This window comes from Carettochelys insculpta, chromosome 22, assembly GCF_033958435.1.
Source record: "Carettochelys insculpta isolate YL-2023 chromosome 22, ASM3395843v1, whole genome shotgun sequence".
Lineage (NCBI taxonomy): Eukaryota > Metazoa > Chordata > Testudines > Carettochelyidae > Carettochelys > Carettochelys insculpta.
Genome location: NC_134158.1, coordinates 18,929,771 through 18,957,101, shown reverse-complemented (window position 1 = coordinate 18,957,101; position 27,331 = coordinate 18,929,771). Strand labels below are relative to the sequence as shown.

Genomic DNA, 27,331 nt, shown 5'->3' with positions numbered 1-27,331 from the left:
CCCTAGAGGTGTCGGCTGCTGCCTGCACCAAAGACATTGAGGGCGACAGAACCGATGTCGACAACTCGGGAATCTTGAAGGCACATGCCAGACTGGGAGTGGCGCTGTGCCAGAGGCTTTTGGGAACAACAGTGCCAGGACAAGGCCTTCTTCTTCGGCACTGGGCCCAGAGTGGCTGGCAGCGCACCATACACTGAAGAGCCGAGTGCAGAGCCTTGCCATGGTGGTTGAAGCATCGACTCCATGAGGAGCTGACAGCTGAAAGTCACGCTCCTGAGGAAGCTGGGGTTTAAAACCCCTGCAGATTCGGCACTTCTCAGCCTGATGAGCTTCCCCCAAACAACGAAGGCAGGAGTCATAGGAGTTGCTTGTTGGCATAGACTTCAAGCAAGAGCTGCTCTGCTCAAAGCCCTGGGATGTTTTCATGACCCAAACTCCTGGAGACAACATGGGGAGAGATGGGACTCCATCCCTACCCCCTGACTGCCTAACACTTAACTAACTAGCAAAACGTTTACATTGGTCCGACCAAGAGGGCAGGAGACTAGACTCGATGATCTGAGGTCCCTTCCAGCTCTATGAGATGTGTGTATATCTATTTACACAGAGAAGAACTAGGGAGAACTATCAACATCCTTCCTGGACTGTGGACTTTGGCACTGGACACTGGTTCCTTTGTCAAACACAGAGGGAAAAATAATCTCTCTCCTACTAAAGGTTTTGCTGATGCATGCAAGAATCACATTAGCTCTTTCAGCCACAGCATCATTCTGGGAGCACCTGTTCAGCTGATTATTTGCCCTTTTCCCAAAATCTTTTCCAGAGTCGAGAGTCTCCCAGGCTGTATGTCTGATCGACATTCTTTGCTCCTAGATGTACCCATTTACATTGAGCCATATGCAGATTGTCTGCTTGCGCCCATCTTACCAAGTGATCCAGACTGCCATCAGTGACTTGTTCTTTACCACTCCAAGTTTTGGGTCATCTGCAGACTTTATCAGCAGCGATTTTATGTTTTCTTCCAGGTCATAAATAAAAATGTTAAATTAGAGTATGGCCAAGAGCCAGATCCTCTAGAAATACATCTATGCAATGATGATTTCCAGCTCACAATTACATTTTCAGACCTATCAGTTAGTCAGCTTCTAATTCATTAAAAATGTGCCATGTCCATTTTATATTTCTCTCATTTTTAATCAAAATGTCATGAAAGCTACAAAGTCAAATTTCACACAAGAAGTCTGTTACACCAGCAGAGATACCTTTCTCAACCAAACTCGTGATCTCATCCAAAAAAGATATCAAGTTAGGTTGACAAGATCTATTTTCCATAAACCCACGTTCATTGTCAGTAAACATATTGCCTGCCACTCTCTTTTCCCTGGGACCAATATCACACTGACAGCTATAATCATCTGGGTCATCCCATTTGCCATTTTTAAATATTGGTACCATTTTCGCTTTCTTCTAGCCTTTTGGAACTTCCCCAGAGCAGCAAGTCTTAATGAAAGGTATGATCATTCAGATTTCTAACTTCCACTGAAATTAAAGAGTTTGGTGCTTTAAACATTCTGAGGGTCTGGATTTAAGGAGGTCAAGATATGGTGGCTTAAACTCTGGCATTGTTGACAGCCCCCTGTGTGAGCAAAACAAGCTCTGTCCAAAAGGCTGAAAATGATGATGCCAAGAAAACGATGGAGGAAATTGCTTTGAGTTTTAATGATTATTTAAAATAACCCCGTGGTGGGCTTTGTCCTGAACTCTGAAAATCAAGGAACGAGGTCTACAGTATTTCCTGAGGTAAAACTTTCATTGACTTCAACACTACCTGGGGAGGAGGAACAAGGTGAGTCAAATTAATCCGCTCCCCTCATTTCACTTCTCTAATCTTGTCCCTTTTCAGTAGCAGAAGGTGTTGTTATAGGCAGAGGATCTAGGTGTTCAGACTCCATTTCTACTTCTCTATCTGCCCTTTGGTGTCGCCAACTCTTGTGTCTTATAGTATTTAGATCAGGGGTCAGCAACCCCCGGCACACGTGCTAAGAGTGGCACGCAAGCTGATTTTTCATTGGCATGTAAGGTGGGACCTCAGCCCCGCCCCTTCCTCCCATGCAGCTGGGAGCTTGCTCAAAGCCATGGAGCCCATGGATTAACAAAACACTGGCCATCGGATGGTACATAGAGGTCAAAAGGTCAAATTTTGGCACTCCGCCTCAGAAAGATTGCTGACCCCCTGATTTAGGTACAGATGCCCTTACCCCAGTAACTGTAATGGGATGAGAATCTCGGGTTTCCCTGAAAAATAAAAAAGGTTCCAGCCCTCGTGGCTGCACAGAAAAGCTGGAAAACTAATAACCAGAAAGTAGAGTCAAGGAACCCAACATTTACTATTCTTTAAACCTCATGAGTCTCAGACCAATCTCATGATTTTTAAGCACATGGCGCTGGCAATACTGGCTGCTGGACCTGATTTTCTTAGCTTTTCAGCTGAACTTTCACACAGACTCATGAAGTGAGCCTCATGCTCCCCCACCAGCGAGGTAGGGGGGAGTATCATAAACTCCATTCTACCAGTGAGAGAAAGTCCTCTGTCCCATGTGTCACACATGGGGAGTCAGAGAATAGAACTCAGGTCTCCTAGCACATAGCTAGATGCTTCTCACCAAGCCAGGGAAAAATGCCTGGGATTTTCTTGTTATTAACGCATTTCTGTTACTCCTTTTGCCTCGCACAAGGAAAATGTAGAGTTTACAAACTCAGTTTCCTTCACACTGGGAGGCAGTTCAGTTACATTTCTACACTTTGCTCAGCCTGGGGCAGCAAACAGCAGTTGCTTATTTTCACTTCCTCTTCAGAGGCAGTTACAGTTACTTGTTCTGCCCCACTAATCACACACTGTGCTGTTTGTGTTCCCAGAGCTCGAAAGGGAAGGCTTAAACTAAACCAAAACACCTCCCTGAGTCTCTACATATGAACATTTCAACTCCTGGTTCTAAAGAGCATCACCTCAAACTCTTCCTCATTTCTTAAAAAAACCCAGCTGTGGCGCAGACAGGTGCAGAAAAGTAAGCCTGGCATTTGGAGCCAGATGCTAGCAACCAGAGTAGTGCGTCAGAACAGGAATAAAATGTCATGAGAGGAAATGGGCTGCAACAGGACTGAGGCAAGACAAGGAACCAGGTAGGAACACAGTCTGTCATAGCAGCTGGATGGGGATTTGCCTTCTTTCACAGACAACTTCCTGATGTTCCCTCCAGGCTTAAGTACGATGCCTGGACCAATCCGGGACTCTGGGAACACTGTCAGCCAGACTCTCTGTGGACAGCACATCCTGTGGTGCTTTGTCCCACAGTCTACGACTGCTGCTCTACCAGAGCTGTCACGTGGCTGTGTGAATGCAGCAATTGACCAAGTACCAGAGCAGACCCATGTTCTAGAGCGGCAGATTCTCCCACTACCTATCTGTTGGGCCTTGACTGGGACCAAACCACTTTTAACAGGGAAGTAAATGGTTAGAAACAGAACCAACTGTGGTTACAAATAAATCCGCAATATCGCATGCTGGGATCTTGATTCTCTGGGATCACTTACAGCCAGTCACCAGGATAAGGAAAACACTTTGCTTTTCACCAGCAAATCCAGGAAGGGACTGTATTCTGAGCTCTGCTGAACTAGTCTTTTGGCCTTCAGTGGGAGCAGAAGGGGCCTCAAAGTGCATCATCAATACTAAATATCAGAGAGGTAGCCGAGTTAGTCTGTATCTTCAAAAACAACAAGAAGTCCTGTGGCACCTTATACACTAACAGATATTTTGGACCATAAGCTTTTGTGGGCAAAGACCTGCTTCGTCAGATGCATGAGTGTGTGTGGGGTCTCTGAACCCCTCCTCCCATACTCATGCATCTGACAAAGCGGGTCTTTGCCCATGAAAGCTTATGCTCCAAAATATCTGTTCGACAATACTACATAGTTCACCTCCCAGCCAGGTCTTGCTCTCAGGCAGGCTGAGTTAATCCCCACGTGCTGCTGCATATTATAGCAGCTCAAGTTAAACATTGAGGGACGGAGGGTTGACACAACCTATAGGATCAATTAGCCCCCCACCCCCTTTCTCACGGTGTAGATCCCCAGCAGCTGCCTGTGTGTCAGTGCTGATAAGCTTCTGGCTTCCTACTGCCAGCAACTTCTGAGCCTCCCAAAGCAGGGTGGAGCCTTGCAAACTAACTCAGCACCCTGTCCAAATGTTTCTAGTTAGCCTGAACCTGTATGCGAGCCTGGTGCGGCCCCCACACTTTCAGCCCACATAGATGACACACTTCGTACCCCCCTAAATAAAGACGCAAGGGGGACAGGCATTAAGTTTGTATTCTCCCCACTGACCAAAAATGGCCATGCATGAGCTGCAGAATTTTGCTATGATGCAGAGAGCTCTGCTGGTGACCCAGCATGTTCTGCAGGTGCACCGAAGCAGCATCTCCCTGAGGTCTCCCCTGGGCTGCTTTGTGAATCAACCACATGATCCACTGTCCTCTCTTTGGCTACGTCTACACGTGCAGCCAACATCGAAATAGGCTATTTCGATGAATAACGTCTACACGTCCTCCAGGGCCGGCAACGTCGATGTTCAACTTCGACGTTGCTCAGCCCAACATCGAAATAGGCGCAGTGAGAGAACGTCTACACGTCAAAGTAGCACACATCGAAATAGGGATGCCAGGCACAGCTGCAGACAGGGTCACAGGGCGGACTCAACAGCCAGCCGCTCCCTTAAAGGGCCCCTCCCAGACACAGTTGCACTAAACAACACAAGATACACAGAGCTGACAACTGGTTGCAGACCCTGTGCCTGCAGCATAGATCCCCAGCTGCTGCAGCAGCAGCCAGAAGCCCTGGGCTAAGGGCTGCTGCCCACGGTGACCATAGAGCCCCGCAGGGGCTGGAGAGAGAGCATCTCTCAACCCCCCAGCTGATGGCCGCCATGGAGGACCCAGCAATTTCGACGTTGCGGGACGCGGATCGTCTACACGCTCCCTACTTCGATGTTGAACGTCGAAGTAGGGCGCTATTCCTATCTCCTCATGAGGTTAGTGACTTCGACGTCTCGCCGCCTAACGTCGAAGTTAACTTCGAAATAGCGCCTGACGTGTGTAGACGCGACGGGCGCTATTTCGAAGTTGGTGCCGCTACTTCGAAGTAGCATGCACGTGTAGACGCAGCCTTTGTTTTCAAAGCCTCTCACCTCCAGAGCAGCCACAAGCCCTTTTGACAATCCCCCCAGCACCACAAGTGAATGTAAACTCTCCCAGCTTTGCTGGTCAGTACCCACAGCAGTGGGTAGAGACCTCCCCTATCAGCAGCATGGCTCATAGCACAGCAACTCCCTTCTGTTAGCATCACTGATTTATGTTCAGAAGGAGAGCAGGATTCCTCCTCCCACAACGTCAGAGTCTGATACTCTCTTGGGCCCCAAGGCAGAGGCAGAACCCAGAGTCCTTGTTTATTTCACCTTATCCAGCTTCTTCAGGACTGGGTTTGGATACTCTGGATTCTCGATAACACCGGCACCGAATTTCAGCTCCAAAAAGCTCCGATAGTTGTTGGGCGCCAGAGCGGTGAAACCAGCGAATGGCAGGGGTATCAGGGGCTTGAGGAAGTGCTCAGGGAACTCCACATCTTGCTGGTGGTCCATCCACGTGTCCTTGGTCATCATCCCATTCTTGGGGTAGAAGGGCCAGAGGTCGACGTGCAGATGGTTGTGCTCACTGTACTGCACACGGTAGAAGTCACCCTCAATGGCCTTCTCCCAGACAAACCCCTTCTCATCCACAATGGAGCCAGCCTCTGTGTTCCTGAGCAGGTCACAGTTGGGAATGTCTTCCAGGTATATCCCTAGATCCACATCATAATCCCATGGAATGATGTCCTGATGTCGGGCAGCTCCTAGCAGAGTCCCACCTTCCAGCCAGTACCGCACCCCTGATGTCTCCAAGATGTTGATGACGTACTTTGCCGTCTCCCTCAGGGCTTGTAGACAGCAAGGAGGGGTCCACCGGTTCTGGTAGAGGTACTCGGGCGTATCATCATGAATGGTGCTGAAGCAACGAGGCGTCTCTTTGGTGCACCCAAACCACTGCTGCTTCCCATCCTCCAGGAGAACCCGCTTGATGCCAAAGTCTCGGAAGAGCTGGAGCCGGTTGGCTTTGGCATGGTTCTCTGCCTTCCACTGGTTGTGTGAGGAGCTGAGCAGAGGCAGGTGAGCTGAGGAGAAGGAGACATCGAGAATCCGGACTGTCCAGCCCCGCAGCGATGTCTGGATGAAGAGGGAGGTCAGCAGGGGCTTGGCCAAGGGAATGGAGAGGTTGAAAAGATCCTTTGTGCGTAGTAGAATTACAGCATCCCCCTTCAGAGCGGTGCAAACCTTGGTGGAAGGTGCAATGCTGTATTCGGCTGTCCACTCTCTAAGGCTGACCTTTAGGTTCAAGCACTGGAGAGGTGTAAGGGACTGCACCAGAGCTGCCACCATTTGAACTCTGCCCTGGTTGGCTTTGAATTCTTCTAACATATGGTCAAGCTGCCTTGTGGAATCAACCTTGATGCCATCAGGCACTAGGGCCACATACTCTGTCTTCACGTACATCTCAGGCCTGGACACATGGGCAGGTTGGTCAGGGGCTGGCTTGAGGATCACAAGCTGGATGTTGGGAGCATCTGGTAACACAAGTGGAGGGTATGGCAAGGTATCTGCTGCCACCAGCACTGGCTGCTCCGGTTTCTGCTTCAGGAAGGACTGCACCACATCAGGGACATAGTTCTCAAAATCCTCAAATTCCCTGATGAGGACGGTCACCCCAGGCCTCTGGGGGGCAGGCAGCAGCCGGGAGCTGGGCTGGATGTGGTCTCTGTGTCTGTGCAGCATCCGCTGCTGCAGCCTCGAGACGTAATGGAGTATCAGCAAATTAATGATGATGGCAAGAGCGAGGACCCCTTGGCAGAATGTGATGCGCATCTTGCAGGGCAGCCGGGTCCAATCTCCTGGAGACTGATGTTACATGGCTGTGGTCTCTGCCAGAGGCAGCCAGCAGCACTTGCTTCCCCAGGAGGCTCTGGGCTCATCCATCCCAACTCAGATCCCCTGGTCCCCCTGCAAAGAAAGTCCCATGGAGAGTGAGTTATAGGGCCATCTGCAGCTGGGAAGAGCCTGGATCCTTACAACTGAAGTGGGGGCTGCTAGAAAGAAATGCTAGATGGAATGAAGGGCTTACAAAACAAAGGTCAGACTGAAGACACATGCCTCCAATAGGTGATGGCCACAGGAAATACAGTCCCCATATTCTTCAATGCCACTCAAAAGCCACTTCTAAATTAAATCCTTTCACTGTCCCTCACTGAGACAGCATGGTCTAGTGGGACTCAGAATTCCTGTATTCTGTTCCCAGCTCAGCCACTGAGCATCCTTAGACAAGTCACTGCCATGCTGCTCCTTGATTTCCTCAGTCAGTAGCAGAGCCAGGACTAGACTGCAGGAATCCTGTCTCCTAGGCCCTCCCTCACATTCCAGTGAGAGCCTCCCTCACCCAGCATGAGTGAAGTCTGAATCCAATGGCTGGTTATCAGCACAGCTCAGCCAATGAGCGAAGCCAGACAGTCAGCGCAGGTTGGAACTGACTGACAGAAGGGCCTCTCCCTGGACCTGCAGCCAGCTGAAAGGCCGGACCTCATTGCTGTAGGCATGTCTGAACTCAGGATTGCTCCTTACGCACCTGGGGCTTCCATCTTGCTGGGAAAACAGAAGCAAAGCACAGCTTGTCAACCTGCCTTAACAGCTGAAGTTCCCAGAATGACAGCTGAGCCACGAGAGGGGGCTGCTTGATTTAATCTTGTTTGGATCAAGCTGGCTCATTTCCCAAGAAGGATCAAGGTCTCTCTTTTAAGCATTAATCTCTCTGCAAACCCCCTTCACACCAAGGGAAAGGGAAAAGGGGGGGAACAGAGAACATGGCTCACTGCACAGTAAGAGCCTAGTTATCTAGGAAAAGAAAACCCACCTGTCTCCTACAGTAACTTGGGGACAGTTACTGGCTGGCTCATGGAGAAAAATTTGGGGCTGTGGTACATCATGTTTACAGGGGCCCAACCTCCTCTTATTTTAGTTTATTTGCATAGAGATTTTACGGGTCCTCCCAAGCTTTAGGCCCTGTTACAACTGGCCCCCCTTTCGTCAGCCCTGGGAACACCACTGTGCATTTAAAGGAGCCAGTCTGACTGTAACACACCCTGTGTGCCAGGTGAACTCTGTTAACGCAACACTAGCCCCTTGCCCCAAACCATTAATCCCCAGGCTCTTAATCTCAGGCCCTATGAGATGACCCCAAACCCCAAAGCTAGGCCCCAGATCTAAACTTTCGCACCATTTTGAGGTATATGATTTGGGGATTCTGGTCTGAGCTCAAGTTTAATTTAACACAACGCTCTCAGCAAATGCCTCGCAGCAGCTGCTCTCCTTCAATCCCTCTGTACAAAATGGCTGTGTCTACAATACAGAATTTTGTCGACAGAGCATACCTCAGGGAGCATCTACTCACATAAAGCACTCTGTCGACATAGTACTATAGAAGCGCAGGGTACACACTTCTGTCGATGGAGAGGACTTCTGGTTGCCGGGCAGCCCTCTTTGAAGAGCTGCCATTCTGCTTTCTGGCACCAGGGGGCAGTGCAGTCTGGCGGTTCTCTATCCATAGAGCACGTTGTGCGTAGACGCCATCTGTCGACAGAGGTTCTGTCGAGATTTCCCTGTCGACACTAACTTTTGCCGACAGATGCTCTAGTGTAGACATCGCCAACACGTTAACCAGTCGTACCTCTGAATGCAACCCACTGTGACAGGTAGAACCTGGGGTGTACACAGAATCCAGATTCTACTTTAGCAATCGCTATTCGGGTGGAAGCAGTGTGCTACTCCCTCTGCTGGCTGAGCTGCAGCCTCTCTGTAATCAACACTGCTGGGAGCTGTGCATGACGCGCCCAGCCACACCCACGCTCAAACAAGGAAGTCAAGCCAGACAGATTTGCTTTGTTGCTTTGGAGTTTAAGGCCCACAACATGTTCACTTTTCTTTAGCTAAAGCTACTCTCCTGCCCATGGATCAATGAAGCTCCTAGAGCAGCCTTAGGGTTTAAAGTGGAGCAAGCACTCCTGCGCCTCATTGTGCTGCTCAAAGCTGTTCCCACAAGTTACAGGAACAGCGGGACAGAACCTAAACAGAGGCAATGTCACAAAGTGATTAGATCAGCAGAGCAGAAAGTCAGTCCTGGATTGGTCAGAGCAGGGTGTCCTGAATCCTATTCCCATCTCTGCCACTGATCCACTGTGTGGCCAGAGCTGTCTGCACCTGTCTGCCTAGCTATAAAATGCAGGTGTCATTAGCTCCCCTTTTGGGCAGGGAGGGAAGGGGGATTCTGCTAGGAGAGGCCAACATTTGCCAGTGTAGTAATGTAGGTTGGGGATGTGTGTAATATTTTTGATGACATTTCTACACTGGCAAAAGCCCCAAGATTCATGCAGTTATGCTGGTATCACTTACTTAACTCAGGGAACTGGCATAATAAGCTATGTCAGCAAAAGCACTTTTTTGCTAGTGTCAGATGCACGTGCACTAGATCCATGGATTAAAGGCCAGAAAGGACCGCTGTGATTCTTGTCTGACCTCTAGCTATGTCAACATACTTTTCCCAGTGTAGATCTGGCCTTAATTCAATTGTGCAAAGCACTCACAGTTCCTCAAGCAGAAGGTGCTGGCAAAGAGCAAACAATTGTTAATTAGTACTAAACCAGATTCCTTTGTGCCTGGAACTGCAGTGACCTAGTCACAGGAAGCAGCCCAGTTCTAAGATGTTACCAGCTGTAAATTGCACACTGAAATTAAAAGAGGAGGCAGCCATGTTATCTGAAAGATGAACTGCCCTCAGAATTACAAACATTTCCATGAGTCCCCAAGGAGGCAGAAGCTAAGTTTTCTCAGCATCTAAGGGAAGTCTGGCCTCAGGGAAGCTTTTCAAATGGCCAGCTGGTTGTATTATTATGTTGCAGCTCTGTGGCTGTTCTGATGCTGACAATGTGGTCAGCATGGGGTTAGTTATTTTTAATCACTCGTTTATAAGCACCATAGATCTGGTCTCCTCTCCTGCTGCTTTGTGGGATTGAAAGAGACCCTGTGTCAAGCAGCATTTAAGAAGCTGGGTTTAGATAAGCTTGATGTTGTTAAAAAGCTACTGTATTAATATGTGTCTGCATGTGTGTGGGGAAATCTACGTAAAATCTACATGGACAAAGTTATATAGAAAGGTGCTTAATATTATAATTCCCTGCTCTGCACCTTTCATGCATGGGTCTTTTAACACATTACTGAACTAAGCTCTGCAATCTGCTTGAGAGAAGGGAGTGGTTATCCCCATGACATGGGAACGCACAGTCAGGAACTGATTTGCCTACTGTGAATCAGTAGCAGAGTTGAGTATGGAAGAACCCAGGAGTTCTGACTCCCAGGAATGTTTTTAGCACTCATTCCCCCAAGCTTCTAAGAAGATATTTCAAAGCTGACACTGTTCCCTCCTACTAACCCCAGAACTTCATTGATACACCTGAAAACATCCTACCACACAGTGGTCCATAAACAGATAGGGTAATGGTGAGACACTAGATAGAGGCCAGATGAAACATGCTTTATGAGAAGCATATTTACCTAGCTTCTCTTCCACAAACATCTGAGAAAGGGGGCCCTGAAAGGACAAATCAAACAGGTCAGATGAATTAAGACGAGAAAGCCCTGATGTATTAAAAAAACGCTGTTTCCCTTCAGACAGCAAAATAAGGAAATGGAATAGAATAGAAAGTTGTGCTGGATCAGAGCCTCAGACCTAATCCTCCTTACCTTCTGGAGATGGACCGATCTGGAACCAAATTTCATATGGCTAATAGGAATGTTCATAGTTACGTTAGATAGGGTAACGAGGAATATAATATAAATATCTTAGTTATATATGTTATAACTAGAAGATTTTCCAGGCATTGTTTGGGTCCTTAACTGAAATAAGTTTTAGAAAAAAGCAGAAATGTAGCACTTTAAAGACTAACAAAATGATTTATTTGGTGATGAGCTTTCATGGGACAGACCCACTTCATCATATCAATTTCATTTCCAATACAGACTGACAGTTGTAAGTATGGAGGAGAAAAAAAAATTGCAACAAAAACTGACAATTCAAATAAGATAGAAGGAAGGGGGTGAGAGGTGGGGGGATGTAAAGTGTCCTGTCTGAGATAATTATGAGCATTAAAGGAAGGGAAGCAGTCCTTGTAATGCATGAGGTAGCTGATGTCTTTGTTCACACCACATGTTAATGCGTCAAAGCTGAATATGTACTCCAACTCACAAATCTCTCATTCTAATCTGTTGTTAAGTTCTCTGTGTTCCAGGATACCAATTCTCAGGTCTTTAATAGAATGGCCCACTCCATTGAAATGTTCACTGACTGGCTTATGTGTATTGAGTTTCTTGATGTTTGCTTATTCTTTGGCGAAGGTTTTGACCAGTCTGTCCAATGTACATAGTGTCAGGGCATTGTTGGCACATAATAGCATACCTAATGTTTCTGAAAGTGTAAGAGAATGTGCCTTTGATCTTGTAACTAACATGGTTAGGTCCAGTGATGGTATTCCCAGAATAAATATGTGGACAAAGGTGGCAGCGGGGTTTGTTGCAAGGAAAAGTTCCAGAATTAGTATTACTGTGGTGTAGCCTGTGATTGCTGGTGAGAAGCTTCTGTGCCAACAATGCCCTAACATTACGTACGTTGGACAGACTGGGCAAAACCTTCGCCAGTCAGCAAGCCCTCACTTACCCTTAAACTGGTTCCATCCAGGGAAGGGAGAAGGCACCCAGATTGGGCATTTAAGGAAGTTGGTTCTCCAGTTGCCTGTCCTTTACTTGTGGGGATAGATATCTCTGGGGTTGTCAACCCCTACTCTTTCACCAGTGCTAGAACAAAAAAGAAGGATAACATGATTGACAGGAAAATAACCTTTGTTGTAGCAAAGTTTGTGGCTAAGTGTGAGCCTTCCAGCATGCATGTTTCTAGCTCTGGTTTCCTTTCCCAGCATTTTGTCAAAATATTTGCTGCCTCCTGCTCAATCATACAAGTGGAGTCAAGCAAGATCATGATACTGTGTGACTGCTCTTTCAAACAGCTCCCAGACAGTTTTGACCACAGTTTCTCTGCCTGCCTAGGTTCAGTTAATGAGACAAAAGCCCTAACTGGGAGTTCCACATGTATCATAATGGCACAATACCACAAAGCATGTGAAATTCATTCAACACCTATTGACTGTAGCCTTAGCTTCTCAGTCTGTATTCTGATCCTTCCAGCAACACTCTGGGGGTGTCGGATGTCAATAAGCTTGAAAGGTACATTTCTATTTCACCTACAAATACCCTTCTTTCTATGCTATAAACAAGATGGCTGAGATTTTTCACTCACTAATATTTTCCTCCTTCTAGTTTCTGGTTTTTGAAAAGAAAAAAAATTGGCATCACATTATGTATTTTTGAATCAGGGAAATCATTGATACCTGAATGTAACTGAATTTGTGCAAGATCGGGGCCCACGGACATCTGGAAAGAGTCCTCATCTCTCTACTTCCCCAGTGTCTACTCCATCCCAATTTCACAGCACTTCTGAACTTGAACAGCCAAAAATCCCAAGATTTTTGGAGGCAGTCCTCTGAGTTCTCCTGGGTGAGACAACTCTATGACAATCACCCTGAAGTAACTGGGATGGAAGGGTGTGTGTATGGCAGGTGGGAAAGAGAGGGACACAATGATAATACCAACCAGAGCTGGATTTAGTAGATGGTAACCATCCTGAATAGTTGAAAGGACCGTAGCTGCTCTGAATATGGACTGGTAAAGAGCATCAGACCAAGTGTTCCATCATGGCTGGGGAAAGGAGGCAGGCATTGATTTGTCCTCCCACAAACCACATTGAAGTCTCAGCTGTGTGCTAAGAAGGGATCTACGGGGGGCGGGCAGAGGGAACAGTATTTTGGGGAGGGGACTGATCTGGGAAGGAGGTGGCCTGTTCAGTACTGGGTGGAGGTGAGACTGTGCTTGCAGTAGTGAAAAGCCTGTTGCCATGTGAATCTCTACCTGTTTACTGTGGGTGGATGAGAGAGGCCTTTCCCGAGGGGCCCTGATCGAGACCCCCATGGAAATAAGAACTTCTCATTGTATGCTTGGAATATGGCAGACAAGAGACCCTATTCTAGAGGTACCTTCATTGGGGTCCCCTCTGTAACAAGAATCCCTCTCAGTCTGTTCTGAGTGGGGTATGAGGTCTAATAGGGAGGTGTTGCCATGGGAACCCCTCCCTGGCTGCTCTGGATGTTTGGATGTGTGTTGGGGGCTGGGGGGGGAGAGGGATCATCATGGTCGGATAACTCTGGCCTGCAGGGAGGGGATGTTACCATGGAAACCCCTCTCCTTGCTCGGAGGGTGTGGAATGAAGAAGGCCTACTCTGGGGGGGCCCACTGCCCTGGGAACCCTCCTTGCTCTGGCTGTGGGGTGGGTGAAGCAGACCTCTCCTAGAGGGGATTCGTTGCCATGGGAAACACTCTCCTTGCTTGGGGATGGGTGAACCATTCCTTTCCTGGGCGGGGTGGGGTGGGGGGGACTGTTGATGTGGGAACAACCCCCCTGACTCTGGGGGGCAAGTAGACCGACCTGGAGGGTTTGATTGCAGAGGGAATATGCCCCTGCTAGGGGGAAGCAGGCCTGCGGGGTAGGCATTACCGTGGGACCACCCCCCCATGCATTCTGGGGGAAGTAGGCCTACCTGGAAAGGCCCATTGCCAGGGGAACCCCCCCCAAATGTGGGGGGGGAGTAGGCCTGCATTAAGGAGGGTGTTGCCATGGCAACCCTCTACTCTGGGGGGACAAGCCTGTGTTGGGGGCATTGCCATTGGAACCCCCTGTTGTGGAGGGGACGCAGGCCTACCTGGAGGGGCCCGTTGTTATGGGAACCCCCCTGCTCGCGGAGAAGCGGGTTTACCTGGAGGGGCCGGTTGCTATGGGAACTCCCCCGTTCGGGGAGAAGCGCGTTTACCTGGAGGGACCCGTTGCTATAGGAACCCCCGCTGCTCTGGGGGAAGCAGGCCCGGAGGAACGAGGCGCGTTGCCATGGGAACCCCTCCTTACCCCCCGTCCCGGGCCCCATTTCCTTCTGGCTCACTATCTGGCAGGAAGTGCCTCCCCAAGAGGCTCCCTATGTGGCAGCCGCCGGGATCCATGATGGAGGCTGAGCGGGCGCTGGTGCGGGCCCAGCAGGCCCCGGGCCCGGCGGGGGTCGAGCCGCCGCCCCCTCCGCCGCAGGCCCCGGGCCGGCAGGCCGGGGGGGGCGGGGCCGGCGAACTCAGCCTGCCCGGCATCCTGCACTACATCCAGCACGAGTGGGCCCGCTTCGAGGCCGAGAAGAGCCGCTGGGAGGCCGAGCGGGCCGAGCTGCAGGTGCTGGGGGCCGGGCCGGGGCCCTGGGAGCCGCGCGGGGGGGAGGGGGGGCGGTTTACCGGGGCCGCCGCTGCCTCGCCGCTGCCGCCATCTTGGAGGGAAATGGCCGACGGGACCCCGGGGGGGTCAGAGCCCCCCACGGCCGGGGGAGCCTCTCGGCGGGGAGGGGTGTGTCTGGGGGGCTGGGACCAGCCACATTCCTGGTCGGGCACCTGGAGCTCGGGAGTGTCGCTGAGCCCGGCCCCCCAGGAGAGGGGAGACGCCGTGGGGGTGAAGGGGGCTTCCCGGGGGGTGGGGGCAGGACCGATGACATTCCCTAAGGGGGGCTTCCCGGGGGGGGCACCTGCAGCTCGGGAATGTTGCTGAGCCTGGCCCTCGAGGAGTGGGGAGACCCCATGCGGGGGGGGTAAGAGGAGAGTGTCAGGCCCCCCAGGAGTGGGGAAGTCCCTGTGCAGGAGGGAAGGGGATGTTGGGGGCCCCCAGGAGTGGGGAGACCCCGTGCGGGGGAGAGGGAATGTCAGGGACCCCCAAAGACCAGGGGACCCCTTATGTGGGGAAGGGAGGGTGTTGGGACTGCCCTAGGACCTGGGTCCTCCGGGGGGGAAGGGAGTGTCAGTGGCCCCAAGCCTGATGGACTTTTCAGAGGAGGAAAAGGAGAGTGTCAGAAGCTGACCCAGGACCCCCCATGTGTGGATTGGAAAGTGTTGTCCCCTGTCCCCCCCACCCCAAACTGGATTGGTCTCTAACAGGGAGAGGGGCTTGGATTTGAGAATATACTGCAGGTGAGAGATTAGGGGGGTAGGCTGGGAGGAAGATTGAAGTCTCTCTCCTCCAATTGTAGCTAGGGTTGGTGGCTGTTGCTGTCCAGGAAGGAATGAAGAGGGGTTGGAGGGAGGGGTATGTGGCTTTCTCCTCCCCTTAGCATTGGGGGAAAGAGGGAATGAGGTGTGGCCAATGCAACTGTCACCCTTGAATTGGGGTGATCATGGTGGAGAAATATGGCTGCCCTTCTCACTATAGTGATCTGTGAAGGAGCTTCTTGTGGGAGGAGGGGTGAAATGCAGTTTCAGTCCCATAGCACCTAGCAGTGGAGTTGGGGTGAATGGTGGAGCAGGGGGCCAGGAAATGTCTGCTGCTGCCCCAGAGGGATCAAAAAGGGAGTTTGGGTGACAAGGGGAGAAATGTAGCCATTTGTCTTCCCCCCGCCACAATACAGACCAGGGGAGGAATTGGGCTGAAGACAAGTTTTTGTCAAGCCACAACAACTAAGGGAGGAACCGAGGGCTGTGGGGTGGGAAAGGGCACAGTCAACATCAAGTTCAATAGTGGCTGGCAGGAAGGAGGGGGGGAACTAGAGTGGGACGCTGCCATCACCACCTGTTGGGGATTTTGCAGGAGGTCACTTCCCTGAGGCACCTCCATGGATCTGGTCCAGAGCAATAGCTCTTTGGTTATTGTTGTTTGGTACAAAGGGAATATCATTCTCTCAGAGCAGGGCATGAAGACCAACAGGGCTGTTTTTCCTGAACAGCTATAGGGATGGCAGGATCCTGGAACTTCCCCAAACAACAGTGTTGACCGAGGCCAGGAATGGACATTTCCCTGCATAGTGACTAGGGCCATGGAGTGCATTAACTTCTCTGAGTAGCCACAGCCAGTGGATCTGAGGTTACAGATGTGAGTGAACTCCAGTTTTACAGGGTTGGAGAGGTGAAATGAGTGGAATGGAAGTAGGTGCGGAATTTGTCAAGGAAGCCATAGCAGTTCTCTTGGCACAGAGAGTTCTCCACTGGGACTTGAGAAGGAGAAGGGCCATGAGCCAAGGGCCTTTGAGATCCTTGGCAAGTGGTGTGACCCATCAACTCCTGGGTGAAGGAGTTACTACCCCCTTGAACATTGGTAGACTTGTAGGTCGCAGGAGAGAGGCGAACAAAATTGGCTAGATCTGACCCACTGTACTTTGTTGGTCTGCTTAAGAACAGGTGAAAGAGGTAAAGAGCAGTAGCTTGTCACGTGCCAGGCCAGAGGCTTTGTTGCCAGTCTCTGGCATACATGCAGACTGCAAGGCATGTCTAGAAAGTGTCTTGAGATTTGTAGATTCATGTAGCCTGTGTGGAAGTGGGGCATAAACTTCTTCTTTTTGGGTTCCTGCTTATATATGTGCTGGTTTATAATAGCTGGTCTATGTAGCAAAGGGAGTGAAGTGGACCAAACAGCAGAGTTTGATTCAAGCAGGGGCATGAAAGAAAATGGATGGGACAGAGTTGTAGGTACCGGGTAAGGGAATTGGGAGGGATTGAGAGACCAAATCTGCCTGGAGCGTTTAAGGTGACAAAGGTGGTTGTGTAGGAGGGATTGGGAGTGGAACAGGAAAAGGTGAATTGCTGATAAAAGCAAGGTGTGTCCATGGGCACAGGTGAATGGGTAGCAGATTGAATGAAACCTGGGTAGGAGGGAAGAGGGGCACGTGACTCAGAAGTGGTATGGTGAAAGAGAACTTGCTCAAGAAGAGGAAGCTGGAAACTGGCGGCGGGGCAGAAGAGCATTCAGAAGAGAATTAGGATGCAACCTTGCCTGTGACTACTGCTAGCTCCATCGCCCAAGCAATGACAATCTCAAGGGGGAGGTACTTGAGTATTTCCTGCAGAGGCAGGCTGCCATGTATTTCCATTGTGCTCTCCCTCCTTGAACTTGTATATAAGGCTGTGGTGTCCAACACGCTTGCCATGAGCCACATGGGGCTATGTGGCTGGTTGAGTGTGACTAGTTGGCTTGAGCAATACATATGTTTTTAGAGTAATTTGGCTAGTTTGCTTCAGAACTGGTTGGACAGTTGGACACCATGTGTATAAAGCTTTTTAACTTCCCAATCAGACTGCATCAGTATCCTCAGATTGAAAAATAGAGGCACAGGGCTGGAACGTGACTCCTCTCTATGTGTGGGCACCGTAAGAGCCATGATTAGAAATTGGGATTACCTGACTGTATCTCTTTTTCAAGTGAGGAGACGGCAGAGGAGCATTGCTTGGTCTCAGTTTCCATGGATATCAGAGAAATCTAGGAGAGCATCAGGGATGAGGACGGATTTGATGTTGAGGGAGCTGATGCTGACATTTTTGCATGAGAGAGGTTAATGAAGAACGATGGAAAGAAGATTGAGGAACTTCTCTTGAATGTAATGATGCTGTGTTGGGGCGAATGATTTGGAATCATCTCTTGGAGATGAAGCTAGCTGGCTGTGCTGGCTTCCACTCTTAACTTCCCTGCAGCTGCTTAGCTTTCAGATTCATCCAGCCAGCTCTGACCTCAGCCTTTCCTGTTTGGATGAGAGAGAACTACCACATGGGCTAGGAAGCAAGCAAGGCATTCTGAAGCCAGCCAGCAATACTGTGGTTAACAGTGGCAGCATGTGTGCTTTGCTACTGAAGGGAGCTAGGATGTGGCTGAAAAGCCAAGTGAAGGGGAGCAACCGCATCACACATCTACTTGCCCACCCACATTTCATAATGGTGGGTAGCAAGTGCTGTGACAGGGGAAGACTTAAAAGCACAATTGTCGCTTTTTTGTCGAGCAGTGGAAGAGGGACTGTGACAACAGCTGCAAGTATGGTCTAGTGGTTAGAGTGCTAGTCAGGGCTGTAGGAGACCTGGGTTCAATTCTGTGTTCACTCCAAACCACCTATGTGAACCTAGTCCTATCACTTAGCTTCTCTGTGTCTCAGGTTCACATCTGTAAGCCTACTACCTCTCAAATGATGTGATTGCCTTCTATGGGAGTGGTAGAACCTCAGGTGGCTTCTGAGGCCTATGCTTGAACTATAAGATCTATTACAATGAGGACAAATGTTTCCAGCTGTGGCAGGAGGCTGTTGACCATGATTGAAATCCAGTCTGTCCTTCCCTCTCTGCCTCTTGTCCTCCTCAGCTTGTCAGGGCACATTCAGAGTGCAGGGGACCGTCGGGTAGGACTTCTTTCTGTTTTGAGCCATTCTGAGTGAGTGTTTCCCACACGTCAGTGTTGGTGTTGCACTTCTTTAAGTTATCCTTCAGCAAGTCATTATAATTATGGTACCCTTCGTTCAGCTGAGAGAACAGGACCTGTTTGGGAGGTGATGGTGTCTGGACAACATGCCAGTTCAGCAGAGTGGCTGGTGGATGATCACCTCACAAAAAATCCTTGTGTGGTTCTGAGGTAGCAAGGGGATAATACCCGAGGTAGCCTGGCAATTCACATCAAAAAGCCCCTCGAGCCGTCTTAGCTGTCTCACTTGAGCTCATCCCTCACTCACCCATCCTTAAGAAGATAAGTTGAGCCAGTCGTCATTTATTGCTAGGTGTGTTTCATCTACGTATTCATGCGCCAATGCAGCTGTGCGTGACTTGGCCACTCGATGGTGGCACAGTCCACGTGGCATATGTGGCAGCGTTTGCAAAGAAACCTTTGCATAATAGGGTTTCTGGATGTTGCCCAAGGAAGGTTTGCAACTTCTGGTCTTTCTGTAAACCATGCATGCTAACTGTAGCCCAGGCCTATCACTGTTTTCTGCCCGCCCCAAGAACTCATTTAAGTGCTTGTGTAGTAGCAGTAGGCATCCTTCAGTCTACATAGACTATGGATCGCTCCCTTTAAAGTTTCAATTGAGGACTTCATTTACAGCGTCTATTGTGACTATGAAGACCCACATGAGAGTGACAGTCCTTGCTGCATCTCTTGCAGATGTAGTGGGTGTCTGGTAAGTCCTTATTGTGCTTTCTGTGTGGTCGCTTCTCCTCTGCTAGCTGTCTGATCTTCATCTCACCCTTCTGAAGGCCCTTGTGTAACCCCTGCCTCCATCTGCTGCGGTCGTCTGCTAGTTCTTCCCAGTTGTCCAGTTCGATGTTTACCTCTCTGAGGTCTCTCTTGCAGACATCTTTGTAGCGCAACTGGGGGCGTCCGGGAGGTCTTTTGCCAGAGGCTAGCTCACCATACAGGATGTCTTTTGGAATCCTTCCATCATTCATCCTGTGGACGTGGCCAAGCCAGCGGAGTCGATGCTGCCTGAGGAGGGTGTGCATGGTTGGGATTCCAGCTTGCTCGAGGACGGCGGTGTTGGTCACTCTGTCCTTCCACGATATTCCAAGGATGCGCCTGAGGCAGCGCAAGTGGAAGACATTCAGCCTCTTTTCCTGACAGGCATACAGGGTCCAAGTCTCGCTGCCATAAAGGAGTGTGCTGAGGATGCAGGCTCTGTAGACTTGCATTTTGGTGTGAGTGTACAGCTTGTTGTTATTCCACACACTCTTGCTGAGTCTGGACAGAGTTGTGGCCGCTTTTCCGATCCTCCTATTTAGCTCCGTGTCCAACGACAGGGTATCGGTGATGGTGGACCCGAGGTAAATGAACTCGTGGACGACCTCTAACGTGTAGTTGTCAATGCTGATTGATGGGGATTCAGCAACGTCCTGACCGAGTACATTTGTCTTCTTTAGGCTGATGGTAAGCCCGAAGTCCTTGCACGCTTTGGAGAACTGATCCAGCAGTTTTTGAAGCTGGTCTTCTGTGTGAGACACCACAGCAGCATCGTCTGCGAACAGCATGTCTCTGATGAGGACTTCTCGCACCTTAGACTTAGCTTTAGTGCTTGTGTAGGCCCTGCTATTCATAAAAAGGGACATACAACAGCACACAAACCCCATGTTCCTGGTGGAAATTTGTGTGTGTGTGTGTGTGGGGTCAGAGAGAGCAGTTTGCTTGTGATCTCCGCTCGTGCCTTTCATAGCTGAGTCACAGAATGAGTGGACAGGTTTAAAGCTGTTTGGGATCTTACCGAATTTCCACAGAGCCCTTTCAATTATCAGTTGATTAATCTGTTGCTTTAGTTTTGAAATTCCTTGAATTTTTTTTGGACTAGGGAAAACTCTAGCGTTTTTCACTTTTTTCCTTCTTCGAATGCTTTATCAGTTTTAACTCCATGTTAATGTTTTTTAGCCAGGGAGTTTCCTTAGGTTTTATCTGACAAATAAAGTGCTGACTACCTTCCTATGCAGAACTATTTATTCTACATCAGCCTCACTCAAAATACACTGTCGCTGTGGTTACCTACATGTTTTTTAGCATACCCTGATGTCGTGTTCATTAGAACTGAATTGTTGTTGTTTCCTCAAAGCTTTGTCTTTTTAAAAAACAGTTTAGGCTGACCTGTTTGCCTGTGGGCTCCAAGAAATCTTTGTAGGACCATTTCAGCTTTGTGTGGCCTATGAAGTATTTTGAGCAGGCTCTTTAGGTCACATGCTCCTTGGAAGTGATTGCGTTAACTTCTGGGATGGTTTGTGGGGTTGAGTGTGGTGGGCTGAGAATCTCTGTGTGGATCCAGCAAGCTTGTGACTTTCATGCTTACCTAGAGTTTACAGAGAGTTAAGCAGACCCAGATATTATAGTGCTCACTAGGGCAGGGGTCTGCAACCTGTGGCCCCAGAGCCACCTACAGCTTTTTAAGGGCTTTGTGGCTCCCGATGTTATAATTGCAAAGTAGGGAAAAAAAAAACAAACCTCTCCTGATTATTTCTGATATTTCGGCGAACATCTAAAAGCCCAACAGTGAGCAACTCATATCTAAATAGCATACAATATGGAATCTCGAAACATTAGATAACTACCCTTTTGATATGTGTGTGCTGTTCTGAAAATAGGAATTACAGAAAGCGTGGTTTGACGTTGTTTATCAAGGACTGTCTCATATTCACATGCATTGTGGCTCTTGAAGTACTGAGGTTTTTTACCGAATTAAAAAAAAAAAAAAAAAAAGGCGGGTGCATGTGTTTGTGTGTACAGGCACACAGTGGAAGGAATTCCTTGACCCAGTCTCTGAGTGGTGGTTAACACAGTCCTTTTCCATCTTCAGAATGCTCTACCAGAGCTAGCGAGTCAAACCTTTCCCCCTTTCCAACCCACCTCTAGTGGGACAGTATCCTTATGTACACTGTACAAAGTGGGAAACTGAGGCACCAAAAGGGGATGGGCCTTGTAGAAGTCACCATGACAGAGCCAGGATGAGGGCTCCAGATTCTTTGGCTCCCAGTTCTGTATTCATTCTACTTAATCAGAGTTTATTCACCTTTGCCAGTTGGTGATCAAGTCAAATGTGTTTGCAACCCCTTGCACTTACTATGAGTAAAAAACTGCACTGGTAGTAAACCGTAGTAGTAGTTGGGGGGGGAAGGAGGGAGGGAGGGAGGGAAAGAGAAAGAGAAAAATACATGACCTCGAAGGGTCAAAGGATGTTGGAAGTGGGCTAGCGAGATCTTCTTTGCTTTAGATTGTTAAGTAGAAGATTTATCCGTGGTTGCTTGGGTCCTTAACTCAATTAATTGTTGTTTCTTTTGAAAATAAAATAAAAGTGTACCTGCTTCATCTTAAATCATTGTTCTGAAGTGGGGCTAGGGATGAGGGATTCATTATTGAGGCTGCTCTGGGGAAAAATGCTACCACAGCAGTTTGGGACCAGGTGAGAAGCACCTGCTCATGGCAGCAGCAGCAGCTAGGGGAGTGGGTGTATGTCACCTGGCGTGGACATGTCCAGGTTTACTTGCTGTGCTCTCCCCCGCCATGCTCTCTAGTCACTGTGAGGGATGCCACAAACTGTGTACTTTCCCTCTGCTCCCTGATGAAGGGAAACAGCCAGCAACATCCCTATGCAAATCGGCATGTTGGGTGGGAGGCTCAGAGTTGGGGAAGTCCTGGAGGGGGGCGGGATGCCACCAGCCAGCCTCTTTCACCTGCTTGGTGATGTCTCTTTTCTGCATGGTTTTATGAGAAGCAATCCCATTCCAAGCACATCTCATTTTCCTGGTGCAACCAAACCCTTGTTTAAAATTGTGGTAAGAGGAAGATGCATATGGTATTTGGTGGTCTTAGCTCTTACTGTTGAGGAGGAGTTCTGGGACAAACAAACTCTCAAATATAAAATAGGTAAAGTTTTCAGCCTCTCACGATCTCTTTTTCCTACTTCTCCGTCTTGAGGGTTCTGACCCACAGGTTGTGAAACACTGCGCTAGACAAAGATTAGGTTTCTAAAGAGCATTTGAGCCTTGATCCTTGCAGGGTGATCTAGCTGGGAAGGAAGGCTGAATTGTGCTAGAGCCACGATTAAGACAGTGATGGCTCCAGGTTCATTGGAGCAGGTATGTGGGCCCACAGGAGAGAGGGGTTATGGAGGAGATGGGCATGATCTTTATGCAGTTGGCAGTCATGTCCCCTGGAGAGTTAGGCACCAGTAGCTGAAGTTTTAAAGCTCAGAAAGCTGGGCTTGTGCCATGAACTAAATGACTGGAAATGACTCTAACAGGAGCTTAGGATCACTGCATTCTGGGACAAGGTTTGACTCAGGGGAGCATGTTGTACCAGAAATCTGACTAACAAGTAGAAAATCTGTGTTAGTAGACTAATAGTTTCGGGGTGGGAGGTTAGAGAGGTGTCAGCTGGTGGACGGTGGAACCAGCTCTGAATCTTGCCTTAGGAGATGGCAGGCAGTTTGGCATATGGTACAGATTCCCGCGGCTTAAGCCAACAGATGGGCATTAAGTAATAGAAACGTTTTGTGATTGGGTTAAATTGCCTGTGGAAGAGTGAGGAAAATACACATGAAAGCTCAGTCCAGAGTGGAGCAGTCTTTCAAATGCAACCGTGCGTAAGCAGTGGAGCAAGCTCTTTGAGGCCACTGCCTGACCCTTGCTGTGCAAACGAGGGGAGGAGGGAGGTGGTGTTGAGGTCTGGCTTTGTGATTCTGCTGGAATAAGTTTTTTTAAAAAAAAAAAAAAAGCCATCCTTCACCCATTGCGCGCACTTCCCAGGCGGGGATCTCCAAGCACATTAGAGCAGGCAAGGGGTTGAGGGCAGCATGGGTTTGAGCCAACAGCCTATGCCCCAAACCTCTACGGGACCTGACTGACCTGGGTCTTGGTTCTTTTCCCTGCAGGCACAAGTGGCATTTTTGCAGGGAGAAAGGAAGGGCCAAGAGAACCTCAAGACAGACCTTGTGCGCAGGATAAAGATGCTGGAGTATGCTTTGAAGCAAGAGAGGTAAAGTGGGATTGCCCTGGAGGGCTGTGGCTTTGGGGCATTGGCTGGCCTGCTTGTCACACGTCGTATTTTTGGTGATCCTTGGAAACTCCTCCTGAGCAGACTCCTCTGGCTTGGTTTTCTCCAGCAGCAGAGCAGGTGCAGGGTCCTTTACTCTCAGAAGGGCTCTTATAGTCTGTTAGGACACTAGAGTTAGCATGTGTATGTCTGAGCCATCAGTTGTGATCCCTCGAAATCTACTGCCGCTGCTGTCTCATGAGTCCACCTGCACAGGTTTCTGAATCGTGATGGGTCCACGGTCACTTCTCATCCCCCTGCCACCCTCCCTCCCTCTGCTCATACCTACACATGACAGCACACAGCTGTCTTGTGGACAGACTAGGGAATCACGAAGGGACCAAACTACGGTCAGCCTGTCTCTTGTCTCTGGTCCAGAAGGAAGCACTGGTCTAATGTTCCGACTCAATGAGAGAAGTAAGTTGACTCTTGGGCCAAGTCCAAGCTGCAAGGGAAAGGATTGCCAGGTGGTTAGAGTAGTGGTGTATGGGGAGTTAAGTCCTGGTCTCCATTTGGAGGAGAGGTTGAAGCAGACTCCTGGTATGACCAGCGGCACCTTGCTACTCTTCTTTGTGCCTCCGTTTCTCCCTCTGTAGTGAGGGAATTGTACGTTGCCTCAATTGCTTTAGGTTCAAGTCAAACTTAACTTTTCTACATTTAAGGTCCAAATACCACAAGCTGAAATTTGGAACTGAACCAAATCAGGGGGAGAAGAGAGCAGATCTGTCAGAACCAGGTAGTGTACCATGCGAGTCCTCTTGTGTCCCAGGGTCCTATATATTCTGCCCCGTTCCCTGCTAATGGGCACAGACGTGCTTCCTGTGACTGTGGGCAGCTGGGATGTGGAAGGCGAGGGACGGCTGACCTCAGGGGGCCGATTCTTTCCATGGCGTTAGCCTACCACCGACAGGTGAGGCCTTGGGTTTGAGGCCGGTCCAAGGCTGGGTGTGACTTCTGTACAGCTGGTGCTGATGTGTGAATGGGATGTCCTTGGTGCATGTGCATCACTGACATCCCTTCTTTACTGCCCTCTCAGTTTCCAATGGTCCAGCGGAAACATCTACCCTGGAGAGCAACCCGCTGGTGTGGAAGGAAGGGCGCCAGCTGCTCCGGCAGTGAGTATGAAGAGCCGTGCTCCCTGTAAGCTGAGCGCTTGGGTGGCTGCTCTGACAGAGTGAGGCCAGGGGAGCCATTTACAAAGGGAAGAACAGCTCCCAAAAGCAGAAACAGCCTGGGCAATCGGGCAGAGTGAGCAGCAGGGGAAGAGGCAGCAGTATGTCCGTTATGGCCAGCTGGTCCCTCTTGAGGCTCGAGGGGGTGGGGGGAGCTTTTAAAAGCCTTCCCCCGGGAGGGAGTGGGGAGAGAGTGCAGGAGGAAGTTGGAGAGGAGTGAGGAGATTCAAACAAGCAAGGAGGGAGTTTGCACCACTCCCTAACAACTAATAGTAACATTAGAGACAGCAGAGGAGGTAAGCAGGTAACCTCAGGGCTCAGCTAAAGGCTGGGTATGCAGCCCAGTCATGGGACTCTTACCTGCTGCCCTTCAATCCCAGGGACCAAAGTCTGATCCCTGCTGAGCAGCGGTCTTGGGCCCAGGAGTGACACTGACCCTGTGACACAGCCCAGGAGAGATTGAGCTGCTGCCCAGCTGATTAGCAGAGCCCCCATAGCATGCGTTCCTGGTGGTGGTGCGCACCTATTCATGCCTCTGTGCACATAACAAAATTTATTCAGCATGTAAACTGAAAAAAATGAGAGGGAGCCCTGCTGAAGAGCTCTTGGGAGGGTCCCAGTTCTTACTTTGATTGTGGCTATTTAAAGAACATTCCACAGGAGTGGGCATCCCAGTGTCCTGACCTGTTTCCTAGTGGGTAGTTCCTCTCTGACCGTTTTTTTTTTTTAAAAAACTACTTACCCTGGATCCCTAATTGGCTTCCTCCAGGACTGAGCTCACAACCTTGGATTTAGCAGCCCAATGCTCAAACCACTGAGTTATCCCTCCTCCCCAAAGTACCCAACGATGCAGAAATGCCCTACCCAGACTCTGCGCTCTCTGGTGTTCCTCACCAAACATAGACCTTGACTCTACATATCCTTATCAGCTGTAAAGGCTTTTGGATGCAGCCTTTGTAGCTTCAAGGGCATGAGGCACGGTTTCACAGCAAGCTAAAACTAAGGCACGGGGGGAGGGCCCCTCTTTATATGACCTCTCGTGGACTAAACCATAGTTCTAGCACAAGCCCTGCAACTGTCAGTTTCCCAGTTTGGGGCGCTGGTGCAGGCACATCTCGAGAGTGTGGATCTGTCCTGGCACAGCCGCAAACGCTCCCTTTGAAGGTGAGGAATTTGTCACTGCAGCATTTGTAGCTTGGGCTGTAAGATCAGGCTCCATCCGGACCATGTGCACTCACACCCTCCTCCTCCGGGCACCTGCCCAGAAGCAAGAGCCCCACAGGACAGGGTGGAAACGGAGACACTGGGAACACAGGTGACTTGTCAGCGAAGACCCAACAAGCCTGTGGCTGAGCTGAGAGGATAGACCCCCACCTCTCCTGACTCCCAGCCCTGTGCCTTGCCCATAGGTCCACCCTTCCTCTCTGCAGCTCGTTCCCTTCAGAGAGGCACCTGCCCAGTGGCTGGTAGAGCCACTGCTATCTGAGGCAGAAATGCTGCGGGCAGCACAGACAGCTGTCTCCGTTTACCCCCTCCTCCAGAGAGAAACTTCTTGGGGCTCTGCCTGGGCCTCCCCCAGGTCCCCCTAAGTCTCTGCAGCCTTCTTGGCATCGTGGACAATGAGGGAGAGCCCAGGACTGCAAGGGGGAAGTACTGAGGTCTGCTGTGCCGACTTGGAAGAGTCTCTTTTCCATACTGTGTCCTGCTCTGGAGAGATCGCTGCCTTGCTTTGTCTCTAAATCACATGGAGATCTGCAAACAGTGTTTTGATTTCCTGCCCCAGGCCCTAGCGCTCGGCTTTCCTTTTCTCCCTCCCTGCAGGTACCTGGAAGAGGTGGGCTACACAGACACCATCCTGGACATGCGCTCAAAGCGTGTGCGGTCCCTGCTGGGCCGCTGCTCCGTGGAGCTGAACGGCACCGTGGGACCCAACGACGCAGGGCCGGGCCCCGCTGGACTGAATGGGGGAGAGTCGTTGCTTGTCAGACAGATCGAGGAACAGATTAAAAGGTGAGCGGGCAGCCCTCTGTCCGGTCCGTGCCGCTTGCTTCCCTCCCATAGGGGGCGTCATTCTTCCATGCCTGCTCCCGAGCTCTAGCGGGACCTGTGTGCTGCTGTTCTCTTGGCTTGTCCCCTAAGGCTGCTGCGCGGCCTGGGATCTGGTTGGTAGGGGAAGGGGGTGTCTGGTCTCCCTTAGATGAGGTGGGGTTCTGGATGGCGGTGGCAGTGGTTGGCTGCTGGATGCATTCAGCCCAGGGTTGGGCAGGTAGGGGAGAAGGTGATGCTCTGCCCAGAGGGGACGGCCCTGTTGCCAGAAGGAGTCGTGGCCCTGATTCTGCTGGGGAGGAGGGCTGCTGCCTGGACTGTGCATTACTTGGAGTCAGCCTGGTGTGTGGGAGATGCCCCCTTCTCATGGGCTTTGCTGCATGTTGTGTCCTGTCCCCAATGGGAGGTGCATCTGCTGAGTGCTGCATGGTGGCGGTTTTC

General features: G+C 50.1%; 2 protein-coding genes across 8 annotated transcripts in view; one reads left to right on the top strand and one right to left on the bottom strand.

Moving 5' to 3' along the window:
* Positions 1 to 1,179: 1,179 nt before the first annotated feature.
* FKRP (fukutin related protein) lies at positions 1,180 to 14,665 on the bottom strand. Of its 7 annotated transcripts, XM_075015934.1 has the most exons (5): positions 14,618 to 14,661; positions 12,887 to 12,991; positions 11,898 to 12,034; positions 10,739 to 10,775; positions 1,180 to 7,141 (listed from the first exon to the last, which is right to left on the bottom strand). In XM_075015934.1, the coding sequence occupies exon 5, from the start codon at positions 7,004 to 7,006 to the stop codon at positions 5,498 to 5,500; it is 1,509 nt and encodes a 502-aa protein (XP_074872035.1). In that variant the 5' UTR covers positions 7,007 to 7,141; positions 10,739 to 10,775; positions 11,898 to 12,034; positions 12,887 to 12,991; positions 14,618 to 14,661; the 3' UTR covers positions 1,180 to 5,497. The 7 variants fall into 7 exon arrangements, 6 of the variants coding, with proteins under 6 accessions (XP_074872035.1, XP_074872029.1, XP_074872030.1 ...); XM_075015928.1 differs by lacking the exon at positions 10,739 to 10,775; XM_075015929.1 differs by lacking the exons at positions 10,739 to 10,775; positions 14,618 to 14,661 and adding an exon at positions 14,104 to 14,221.
* STRN4 (striatin 4) overlaps positions 14,319 to 27,331 on the top strand; it is a 28,706-nt gene continuing 15,693 nt past the window's right edge. The window contains exons 1-5 of the mRNA XM_075015927.1: positions 14,319 to 14,558; positions 23,512 to 23,615; positions 24,335 to 24,408; positions 24,709 to 24,787; positions 26,666 to 26,854. Coding sequence (XP_074872028.1) covers positions 14,319 to 14,558; positions 23,512 to 23,615; positions 24,335 to 24,408; positions 24,709 to 24,787; positions 26,666 to 26,854 — 686 coding nt within the window. The remainder of the gene's footprint in view (positions 14,559 to 23,511; positions 23,616 to 24,334; positions 24,409 to 24,708; positions 24,788 to 26,665; positions 26,855 to 27,331) is intronic.

Coding starts and splice junctions, on each gene's coding strand:
- FKRP (XM_075015931.1), bottom strand. CDS start 7,006: ATGCGCATCACATTCTGCCAAGGGGTCCTCGCTCTTGCCATCATCATT.